Raw genomic sequence first — 12758 nt, forward strand, 5'->3', positions numbered from 1 at the left:
AACTTGGCCTCCCATGCCATACTCTGTCATTCAATACATACATTACGACTTAATTTGGCTTAGTGATAAGTTATTAGGAAGAGAAAACATTAGAAGTGTTAGAAACTCATCCCTGGAGGAATGTAGCCTATCGAACCCTTTATCCCGTCACAACGAGATCGACGAACCCAGGGAAATGAACCTTTGACGAGTTTTCCTAAATTTTCCGGTTGGGTAAACTTTAGATCTCATTTTAATCGTTGTTGGTGATGCATGCATGATGTTTAATGGGTTTCATCTTGTTTTTATCAAGGTTTTAAGAATGAAATCAGCGCGGGGAGAGTTCACCCATCTCCAGCGAACCATGACCGTTGAGGAGGTTTTCCGATCACCTCTAGTCATTCTACGACAACCCCAAGGTATAGAAATACTCCTCTTACCTTCCTCTACGTTTTGGTACCTTGATAGAAGCCTAAGTCATGTGTTCACTATCGGTTGGAGCTATAGAAGCTCTGGTGTTCTTCTCTGGTGAGCACCAGGCCTTTAGGCCATAATATGGGTCTTCTGTAGATTTTGGTGATGGTGTACGTGTATGTGTGTGTGTGTTGTGCTATGTGTGCATATGTGTGTGCAGGTGTGTGCATGTGTGTTGTGCATGCATGTGTGTGTGCATATGTATGTGCAGGTGTGTGCATGTGTGTTGTGCATGCATGTGTGTGTGTGTGGATGCACGCGTGTTTGTGTATGTGTGTGCATATGTGTGTGCAAGTGTGTGCATGTGTGTTGTGCATGCATGTGTGTGTGTGTGTGCTGGCGTGTGTGTGTGTGTTGTGTGGGTTTGGGCTCAAGCCCAAACCACCCCCTTTTATTCCTAAATTATCCAAACCCCAGACCCATTTCCATTTCTTGAAATTCTATAGTTAGGTAGTTTGATAAATTGTACATTTTTGTGCTTAGGTGAAGTTGCTAGTGGGGATTTCTTTAATCCTTTTCCTCACAACTCTGCTGCTACGGAGTATCTGTGAGTGGATCCCTTCTAAAATTTGCATAATTTTATAGTTTATTTGCATAAATGAAATGCATGCCTTACGAGTTTATGAACTGATTTTATGTTAAGCATGTTTACTGAAATGTTGATTATCGTCTCGTTATTTTGTAAGGAATTAATTGTTAGCCTATATTGAGCTATATTTTAATATATCGTATTTTCTATAAAAACCATGAACTAGTAGACTATCTGATGGATGACGATAGGATGCTAGAACATGTTTTCGAAACCCCTCTTTATAGTATAAACGATGGATGACTTTATACTATGAAGTGGTTATTTTTTAGAGGCGTAACTATTTGTGCGTACCTAGTGGACACTTGTTGGAAGTATGCCCACAAAGCCACTCATTTGACGTAATAGTTTTTGGAATACTTATTGTATTCAACTATTATATGTTTAATGAAGGGCAAAGCTTATTGTTAATCACTATTTATTCTATCATGTGTTTAAGCAATAAGGGAATCCAAGGAATGTATTTGATCTAAGAGAGAAGTGATTTAAATAAGTTAGATTAACGAGACCTTTCTCTTATGTTCATTCCTAAAACGTTCCTAGCCATAGGATTGCCAATTGGGCATTGACAATCCGTTCAGGTTAGTATGTGTTATGTCAACTTAAGCGTGAGTATGACTAGTCTCAAGTCATTTAGTGTTGGACACTAAGACAAACACATAGGTGCTTGAAAGAGTAATCGAGTACACTGAACAACGATAAAAAGAGAGTTCGAACATACATGTCATGTAAGAACTCGTAAGTTGCAATATGCAAAGTAGTCCTTTGACCTGAGGTATCATAGATGTCTAATGGTTAAGTCTTTGATCTTTGATCATGTCAAAGGCATTCCATCGAGAGTGTCCACGGCATTGTTAGGGTCAAGCTATCTAGTCATGTAGGCATATGAATGCACAACAAGGAATCTCTAAACTTCCATGGTGGAAGGAGATTACTCTAAGATATGATTCAGGAGTCTTTGGCCAAAGCATACGAATATGACTTAGGAAGTATGTTCCAAATCATATTCAATTGAATCATATAGAGAAGTATCACATTGGATAGTAGACATGATACAAACTATCACTCAAACAATGTGATTAAGAGTATTGTATTAGAGAAAGACCGTATTGCATTGTAATTGTAACTAGATAGGTTCTCTAACCAATTCTATTTAGCTTGGGTAGCCATGACACGCTGCTAGGTGTCACTCATGGTTTGTGGAAGCCTTGAAGATTAGCAAACACTAATCTTAATCAAAGGGAGAATTGAAATGTAGTTTCAATTCACAATCGATCGTTAAGAGTAACAATCGCCCACTGTCTCGCTAATTGGAACCTAATGGATCGTACACCGAGTAAGGATGAAAGTGAAGAAATATAAATGAAATGGATAAGCAATTAAATGGTTTGATTGAAATATGGTCAAGGTTAATTAAATAGTTAATTAATTATACGAAAGGTTCGTATTGGGCTTTTAAGTTAGTTTTAGGCTTCGGGGTCCAAAAGGGTTTGGTCCACTAGGCCCATTATGTTTAAGTTGTATAACAACTAAAACAAATAACGGCGAATAGCCCAATCACTTAAGAGAGGCCGGCCATAGTGAGGGAGTGGTAAGTTTTGCTTAATTGCAAGTTTGCCACTCACCTAAGAAAAGAGATATAAAAGCATCTTTATAGCTTTTACCTCACAAGGGTTTTCTTGAGGCAAAGATGAGAAACATTTTCTCTCTTTTTCTCTAAAGGAGGCCGGCCACTTAGAGAAGATATAGCTAGCAATCTTTTCTTCTCTAAGTCATCCATTTCATCTTCACACCTCATCGTTGGTGTGGAGACTTAGAGACACCAAATCTTTGGTGTTTTTGGAGATCCTTTCCTCACATCCTCAAGGAGCAAAGGAGCATCAAAAGGAAGAAAATCACAAGGAAGATCCAAGGAGCAAGGAGGTGACTTGAAGGCCCTCCACTTGGGTGAATCCCTTGTGTAAACAAGGATGAGCTTCAAGGGTAATGAATCTCTAAAACCTTCTTTCTCTTTAATGTTGTTAAAGAGTCTTGTGGTTCACCATTCACTAGGCTTTGAAAGTCATGGGTTTTAGAATTGTGTTTGAATGCATGCCTACTTTAATGTGTTAATAGTTTGCATATGTGTTCAAATATTCTCACATGTTCTTAGCTAGGACAAAATTTTTCCTTCAAGTGGTATCAAGAGCCTAGGTCTAGTTTATGGTGAATCCTTTTGGGTTTTGTGTTTTTCCTGGTTTGTGATTTAAATGTTGTAAATGTTACAAGCTTTGTTCTTGCTTTTGAATATAAATTTTGCTTGAAAATTTAGCATCTCAAATGTTGTAGATGTAGTTCATTTAAGCATGAATATTGGAACTAAAATTTGCTACCATGTATGTTGGGAAATTCGGCCAAATCCAAAGGGTGGATTTTTAGGTTCATGTTTGTCTTGTTAAAAGAGTTTTAAAGTAACTTTTGGAACCCCTAAGTACCCTAGGATGTTAACCCTCTTTTGTGTAGTGAAAATTTGAGTTTTATTGTGTGAAAACATTCATGGAGCTCTTATGGGTTTTTCATGTGTGTTCTTCAATATTCTTGATGTTCTTACCAAGAACAAAAAGGTTTGGAGTTTTGATTCAAAATGTTTGGTGTTTTTCATAAAGTTTTGGTTTATAATTAATTGGTGATGGATGATTGGTGATGGATGATTTATGTCTTTATTGTTTGACAAAACTTTTTCTTACAACCTATACCTATCAACTTTTCCTCACCTACCTATCCACTTGCACAAAACACTTTCAAATTTTGAATTTTTCACCAAAACCTTTTCCCCTTCCTTTTTCATTACCAAAACCGGCCACCCCTTAATGGGGGTACTTTTGGGGCCTTTTATGCAATTACATAAAGTTTTGATACTTTTGTGTATTTGTACTTTGACCCAAAAGTTTACGTTTTTTTCGTTAAGGCCCAAAAACACTAAAGGACAAATTGTTTTGCTCCTTTAATGAAGTTTTTGCTATTGTTGAAATTTTTGGGTTCTAGTTGTAATTACATGAAGTTGTGGACTCTTGTGTTTTTACAAAGTGACCCCAAAAGTTTATGTTTTAACCTTATGGCCCAATTGTTGTGGTCATTGTTTTTCGGCCCAAAGATGATGAGAACAAAATGGTTTTGTCTCTTTAATGAGAATTGGATTTTCATTTCATTTAGTTCCATTTAAATCAATTCTATGAATCGGAAAACCAATTGTTTAAGTTGCTTTCTTAGTTAATTTGATTGATTAAGAAAAGAGTGATTATGAACCAAAGGCCTTGATAATTGAGCTATGTGATTGGCCACTTTACATTGTGAATGTTTGGGTTAAGTAGTTTAGATTGGAATGTAATTTGATTAGTTCAAATTTGTTGTAAAAGGACATAAGTCCTTCTAATTTGTTGTAAAAGGGCATAAGCCCTTCTCTTTATTTCATGTATTCCTTTTTGTTTAAATGTATGCAAATTGGAATAGTTGGGTCCAACGCCCAATAGGAAATAATGGTTTAATTAGATTAAACGCGTAACTAAAATCAACAACTATCTACCTTAAACCCAAGGTCCAACACAGGGCTTGTGTTGGATCAAATCAAATGGTTCATAATCATCCTAAGACCTAATATAACTATATAGTCCATATGAGGATGCAATGCATTCGTTAGTAGTTCCATATAGTCTCGCTTGTTTCATCGAAATAGTGGGAGTATTATATACTACTAATTCATCTTAACTTGGACCAATGGTTGTGATAGGCCCAAGTTCTTTTAATAAGATTAAAATAAAATTGATGTAGCCCAACACTACTCCCTCAACAAAACGAATATTAAGTTGATAAGCGAGAGATGCTTTGAACATCTCTTCGTAGGCCTTCCACCATGGTGGGCTCCAATCGTTTGTGACTCCTACACCGGCTTCACCCTATCATGGGGAAGTTCAAAGTATGTGCTTACATTCAGGAGGAGTCCATATGTACATACATGATGTGGTGAGGTAGGCAACGAGGATGGCCAACATCATATCATTGTGAGGCTAGTCTTGAACCCCTACACGAACTAGCATGGTGGGAATAACTTAACTAAGTGCAATGGTGCTAACATCATATCATTGTGAGGCATCATTCTCTAGAGGCCAAACTAGATGGGTAATTACAAGAGTTGTAAATGACTAAAGCGTTATTCTCTCATCATCATTTTTGCTAACCAACATCGTATCATCGTGAGGTGAGCTTGGTAATGGTGAGCCTCCCATACCCTTCTAAGAGTTCAACATAACTCTCGAATTCCATTAAGGGATGTGGAATTTGCCAAAAATAGTGGGTGGTACTATTTGATTTAAGACCCAATCAAGTAGTTTTAAAATCAACAATCTAATACAATTTTTGTTATGTTATGTAGTTAACGACATGCCTAAAATTACACCCACCATTATACTTGACAAAAGGGGCCTTAGGGGCCAACGTTTCCTTGCTTGGTATCGCCACATTGAGAATGTCTCAAAGGTGAAAGACATATTGTATGTGCTTACGCAATCCCCTCCTTATGTACCTCCTATGAAACTAGCTTCAAAGGAGGAGTGTCAAAATTATGCAAGACACTATGAGGATGACTTACAAGCCAAATGCTTAATCCTCACTTCACTTAGTGAGGAGCTTAAGAAGCTACATGAGCACATGGACACTTCTTATGCCATGGTTGATAGTTTGCATAAGATGCATGACATTGAGACTAGTAACGTACGATTCTCAAATGTTTGTAATCTATTGAATGCCAAAATGGCAAAGGGGGCATCGATCCAAAAACATGGACAAAAGATGGAAAGGATCTTTCAAGATCTTGAAAGTTTAGGAACTTCCATCGATGGGAAAATGGCCCAAGACTTTTTCCTTGCATCTCTCTCGGATGATTTCACCAAGTTTATTGTAAACTATAAAGTGAATAGATTCAATCATACTTTTACCGAGATGATTGACATGTGCTGTAAGTTTGAACAAGGTTTCAAAAAGAACAGTGGGAGTGAGAGTGCAATCACAAGGAAAAGGTTACATAAGAAGAAGGCAATAAAATCCAAAGGAGCATGCTTTCATTGTAGAAAGGATGAACGTTGGAAGAAGAATTACAGGGTGCGTATTGCGAGCCTTATGACACGAAATTTTGAAGGGACTATTTCTGTCATAGAGAGTGCTTTTACAATGAGCTCCAATTCCTGGATATTTGATTCAGGCGCTAGTCAACATATCTGCAATTCGTTGCAGGGACTAACAGGGAGCAGAACATTGCGCAATGGGGAGATGATTGTGCGAGTTGGGAACGGCACTAAGATCTCTGCTAAAGCAATAGGCACCTACATGCTTAAACTGCCCTCTAGGGAAGTCTTGGAACTTAAAAATTGTTTATATTTTCCTTCATGTATAAAGAATTTGATTTCTATCTCTAAGCTTTTACGAGATGGGCACTCAATATTGTTTGACAAAATGAGTTGCACTTTATACTTGAACGGTCGTATTATCTCTCATGGTAATATGATAGAGGGACTTTTTCACCTAGAGATAAGTAGTGGGATGCACTGTATTGAAAGCGGGAATACCTCAAAACCCAAAAGGGCTAGAGAAGAAGTTAACCGAGAAAAGATATGGCATCTTAAACTTGGACATGTGAACCTTGATAAGATTCGCAAGATGTCGAAAGACGGATATTTCCGCCCATTAGGTAATGACCAAATGGGTACTTGTGAATGTTGCTTAAAAGGGAAGATGACCAAATCTCCATTCACTGGGAAAGGAGAGCGTGCCACTGAAATTCTAGGGTTAATCCATACTGGCGTATGTGGACCTATGTCTACTACGTTGAGAGGAGGCTTCTCCTACTATATCACATTCACCGACGATCACTCTCAGTTTGGCTATGTGTATCTTATGAAGTACAAGTCAGAATCATTTGAAAGGTTCAAAGAATTCAAGAATGAAGTTGAGAAGCAAACTGGGAAACAGATAAAGATCCTAAGATCAGATCAAGGGGGAGAGTATCTAAGTACCGAGTTCCTAGATTATCTCAAAGAGTGTGGAATAATATCACAGTGGACTCCACCGGGAACTCCACAACTTAATGGAGTTTCTGAAAGGAGAAATCGAACCTTGATGAACATGGTTCGTTCTATGATGAGTTCCGCAGATCTACCAGTAACATTTTGGGGATACGCTCTATATACAGCAGCTTACTTGCTTAATAGAGTACCTTCCAAGTCAGTTTCACAGACGCCCTATGAGATATGGCATGGAAGAAAGCCAAGTCTTAATCACATTAAGATTTGGGGTTGTGAAACATATGTCAAGAAGCTTGAAGCGAGATCAGTTAGGTGTTATTTTGTGGGATATCTTAGAGAAACTATGGGATATGAGTTCTACCATCCTAACGACCAAAAGTTTTTTGTCGCCAGAACTGCTAAGTTTCTAGAGGACGAATTTGTTCTCAAAGGAACTATAAGTAAAACGATGGAAATTAATGAGATTAATGATGAACCACAAACAAGCACTCGACAAGTTGACAACCCTGTTCCTGAACCCCTAGCTCCACGTAGATCTGAAAGGGTTAGCAAGCCACCTAAGAGGTATGGCTTAGATAATAACTTTGGGGAATTGCACCTTTTAGGTGACAATGACACAAAGGAAGACCCTAGAGACTACACTGAAGCAATGTTCGACATTGATTCAAAGAGATGGCAAGAGGCCATGAAATTCGAGATGGATTCCATGTATCAAAATCAGGTTTGGACTCTTGTAGACCCTCTAGAAGGTATAGTACCTATTGGAAACAAATGGGTCTTTAAGAGGAAGATAGGCGCTGAAGGGAACATGGAGACTTATAAGGCTAGACTCGTAGCCAAGGGTTACAGGCAAAGAGAAAGGATTGACTATGAAGAAACCTTCTATCCTGTAGCCATGATTAAGTCCATTCGGATTTTGCTTGCTATAGCTGCGTACCATGATTATGAGATATGGCAAATGGACGTGAAGACGACCTTTCTGAATGGTTACCTAGAGGAAGAGCTCTATATGATTCAACCCGAAGGTTTCGTGTCCAAGTCTGAAAGGACTAAGGTATGCAAGCTTCAAAGGTCTATTTATGGACTTAAGCAAGCCTCTAGGAGCTGGAACATTCGTTTTGATACTGAAATCAAAACGTTTGGTTTTACTCAAAACGAAGACGACAATTGTGTTTATCAAAAGGTCGTTGGGGATGCAGTTGTATTCTTAGTGTTATATGTAGATGACATATTACTATTCGGGAATGACACTGCAGTACTTTCTTCTGTAAAAGTGTGGTTGTCCAAAACCTTCCACATGAAAGATTTGGGAGATGCATCTTATGTACTTGGGATAAAGCTCTATCGTGATAGATCCAGAAAATTAATTGGATTATCCCAATCTATGTACATAGATAAGGTGCTAAGTAGGTTCCAGATGGAACAATCTAAGAAATGTCTTCTTCCTGTGAGACATGGAATTCACCTTTCTAAGTCCATGGGACCTAAGAGTCCTAAAGAGATACGGCAGATGAGTGTTATTCCTTATGCTTCCGCTATAGGAAGTCTCATGTATGCCATGATATGCACAAGGCCTGATATCGCATATGCTGTGAACATTACTAGTAGATATCAATCTAACCCAGGATCAGAACACTGGGCAGCTGTCAAGACGGTCCTTAAGTACTTAAGAAGAACTAAGGACATGTTCCTCGTTTATGGAAGAGTAACAGAGTTACGAGTGGAAGCCTATACAGACGCAGATTTCCAATCTGACGTCGATGATAGAAGTTCCAACTCCAGATATGTATTCACTCTAAATGGTGAGGATGTTAGCTGGAAAAGCAAGAAACAAGATGTAATTGTTGATTTCACGAAGGAGGCAGAATATGTCACTGCAGCTGAAGCCGGCAAATAAGCGTTCTAGATGAAGAAGTTCATTACTGAACTTGGAGTGGTTCCAGCCATTACATCACCAGTAACTTTGTACTGTGATAATAGTGGGGCGATAGCTCAAGTTAAGGAACCCAGGGCTCATCAAAAGAACAAGCATTTTGACAGGCGCTTTATTATCATTAGAAGATATGCTGCCGAGGGGAAAGTCAACATCCTCAAGGTTGCCTCAGCCGATAACGTAGCAGATCCACTGACAAAGCCAATGTCTCAAATCCAACTTGACCGCCATATGGAAAAGATGGGTATTAGATACATGGGAAGGTGGCTTTGAGTGCAAGTGGGAGATTGTTGGAAGTATACCCACAAAGCCACTCATTTGATGTAATAGCTTTTGGAATACTTATTGTATTAAACTATTATATGTTTAATGAAGGGTAAAGCTTATTGTTAATCACTATTTATTGTATCATGTGTTTAAGCAATAAGGGAATCCAAGGAATGTATTTGATATAAGAGAGAAGTGATTTCAATCAGTTAGATTAACGAGACATTTCTCTTATGTTCATTCCTAAAACGTTCCTAGCCATAGGATTGCCAATTGGGCATTGACAATCCGCTAAGGTTAGTATGTGTTATGTCAACTCAAGCGTGAGTATGACTAGTCTCAAGTCATTTAGTGTTGGACCCTAAGACAAACACATAGGTGCTTGAAAGAGTAATCGAGTACACTGAACAACGATAAAAAGAGAGTTCGAACATACATGTCATGTAAGAACTCGTAAGTTGCAATATGCAAAGTAGTCCTTTGACCTGAGGCATCATAGATGTCTAATGGTTAGGTCCTTGATCTTTGATCATGTTAAAGGCATTCCATCGAGAGTGTCCACGGCATTGTTGGGGTCAAGTTATCTAGTCATGTAGGCATATAAATGCACAACAAGGAATCTCTAACCTTCCATGGTGGAAGGAGAATACTCTAAGATATGATTCGGGAGTCTTTGGCCATATGACTTAGGAAGTATGTTCCAAATCATATTCAATTGAATCATATAGAGAAGTATCACATTGGATAGTAGACATGATACAAACTATCACTCAAACAATGTAATTAAGAGTATTGTATTAGAGAAGGACCGTATTGCATTGTAATTGTACCTGGATAGGTTCTCCAACCAATTCTATTTAGCTTGGGTAGCCATGACATGCTGCTAGGTGTCATTCATGGTTTGTGGAAGCCCTGAAGATTAGCAAACACTAATCTTAATCAAAGGGAGAATTGAAATGTAGTTTCAATTCACAATCGATCGTTAAGAGTAACAATCGCCCACTGCCTCGCTAATTGGAACCTAATGGATCGTACACCGAGTAAGGATGAAAGTGAAGAAATATAAATGAAATGGATAAGAAATTAAATGGTTTAATTGAAATATGGTCAAGGTTAATTAATTAGTTAATTAATTATACGAAAGGTTCGTATTGGGCTTTTAAGTTAGTTTTGGGCTTCGGGGTCCAAAAGGGTTTGGTCCATTAGGCCCATTATGTTTAAGTTGTATGTGATAGGATTAAAAGCACACCACAAAGTAGCACACAAATGTCCTATTGATTTTCCTTATTAACACTAAGATTTGTCAATTGTAGCATATGAAAATAAGAGTCTTTCTCGCAGAAGATTGTTTTATCTAACTACCTAAAATGTCACAAAAACTGGGTTGCTGTCCCTACTGACCAGCCACCGAAAAATAATTATTAGACTGACTTATACATATCTAAAGTCTACGGAATTTTATATGTAGATACTAGACACACAAAGCTACACTCACACAAATTTTTGGGATTTTTGGAGTTGATTTGCTATTTAAATTAAATCGAACAAAAACAGGATAGAAACAAATTTTAAGTAGTTCACAAATTAAGAAAAACGAGTTAGGGGTATTGCTATCCACCACCAAATAATCATGCAAACATGTTATGTTTCATTCAAATTTCTTTTATTTCCGGATGAAGATGCTCAAGTTGGCTCAATGTTAGAACTCAACCTATTACTCTTTCTTACGTAGTATGTTAAGAGAATGGCGTTTTCAACTTAACTTAGTCCCTAGCATGCAATCTAGAATGGCGTGTTCATAGATTTAACATGTAGAAATCATTAAGAACGAAAAGAGTTTGAGTCATCACAAGGCATCGTAAGTACTGGCGTTGTCTTACTTATCCTAGAAATTGGTTCACATGTTAATCGCAATTAACAAGTACTACTTTAGAACATATGTAGGTCCTCATTCGACAAGGGCAGGCACACACATACTCATAGCATTAGAATCCTATATATGCTTACTACGTATGCATCCATAGAAAACAAATAAAGAATTCATCAATGAGACAAGCAGTGAACCAAGTTTCATCCATTCATAAAAATAATTTAACGAAATGTCATAACAAAAGTGCAATCATATTCGGGGCTTCAAAACAGCCCCTAACCTCTAAAAAATTAGTTACACATAGTTCTCAAAATAAACCAAAAGAAAGACATGAGTTTGAGAAGATAAAACCGAGAGAAGAGAATGCCAAGATTTCCTCCTTCCTTTCCTTCCTTTCTCAACGCAGCAGCCTTGCTTTTTTTTCCTTCCTTTCCTTCCTTTTTTTTCTATCTTTTTTTCTCTAAAAGAACTCTCCTTTGCTGCTGCAACCTGCAGCCTTTATGCCCATGCTTGCTGCCCCATTTCTGCTCCATAACTCACCCCACTAACAGCCATTTAGTGATGACAATAAGTGAGAGGAAATTGTAAAACAATTGTAACTCTTTGGGCAACCTTTATGCCAATTACTCCCACTTAATCCTCATCTTTAATTCCATTTCATCTGATATTTGAGGAGATGTCAGCTGGCTTGTTCTTGGCTGCAAGTTTTATTGGATTTATTGCCTTCAATGCAGTTACAAACGGCACAGCGTCTTGGAAACCTTTCAGTGTTAAAATGGCCATAACTTCTTCTACAAAAATGCTATTAACAATCCGCGAAATGCTCCAGAAAATAGACATCCGTAGCTTTCTAAGAATATAAGGCTCATTCTCTAATTCATTCTGAGCTGTTCGTAACTTGCTTCCAAAGTCAGCTGACCTGCACAGGCAGTTTTGACGAATTTGTCACTTAATATCCAACTTGTGCTATTTTTCTTTTCTTTGCTTGACAAATCCTACTAAACACAAAAACAAAGTAAATAGCTCAAAAATATAAGGAACTAACTAAGAAAAGACAAGTGAATTTGATGTAAAATATATATAAATATGAGCTTATCAGTATGACAACTAAAACAAATATGGGAAAATAGCCCAATCACTTAAGAGAGGCCGGCGATAGTGAGGGAGTGGTAAGTTTTGCTTAATTGCAAGTTTGCCACTCACCTAAGAAAAGAGATATAAAAGCATCTTTATAGCTTTTTCCTCACAAGGGTTTTCTTGAGGCAAAGATGAGAAACATTTTCTCTCTTTTTCTCTAAAGGAGGCCGGCCACTTAGAGAAGATATAGCTAGCAATCTTTTCTTCTCTAAGTCATCCATTTCATCTTCACACCTCATCCTTGGTGTGGAGACTTAGAGACACCAAATCTTTGGTGTTTTTGGAGATCCTTTCCTCACATCCTCAAGGAGCAAAGGAGCATCAAAAGGAAGAAAATCACAAGGAAGATCCAAGGATCTAGGAGGTGACTTGAAGGCCCTCCACTTGGGTGAATCCCTTGTGTAAACATGTATGAGCTTCAAGGGTAATGAATCTCTAAAACCTTCTTTCTCTTTA

The 12758-nt window shown here is 37.9% G+C and overlaps 1 protein-coding gene across 1 annotated transcript; it reads left to right on the top strand.

Moving 5' to 3' along the window:
• Positions 1–8512: 8512 nt before the first annotated feature.
• On the top strand, positions 8513–8992 carry LOC139190973 (secreted RxLR effector protein 161-like). The gene has a single exon (XM_070811468.1). It carries the CDS (start codon positions 8513–8515, stop codon positions 8990–8992), a length of 480 nt encoding a protein of 159 aa, XP_070667569.1.
• The last annotated feature ends 3766 nt before the right edge of the window (positions 8993–12758 follow it).

This window comes from Malus domestica, chromosome 13 (genome assembly GCF_042453785.1).
Source record: "Malus domestica chromosome 13, GDT2T_hap1".
NCBI classification, from domain to species: domain Eukaryota; kingdom Viridiplantae; phylum Streptophyta; class Magnoliopsida; order Rosales; family Rosaceae; genus Malus; species Malus domestica.

What these genes read in the sequence shown, in the direction of transcription:
- LOC139190973 (XM_070811468.1), top strand. Translation starts at nt 8,513, where the DNA reads ATGGAACAATCTAAGAAATGTCTTCTTCCTGTGAGACATGGAATTCAC.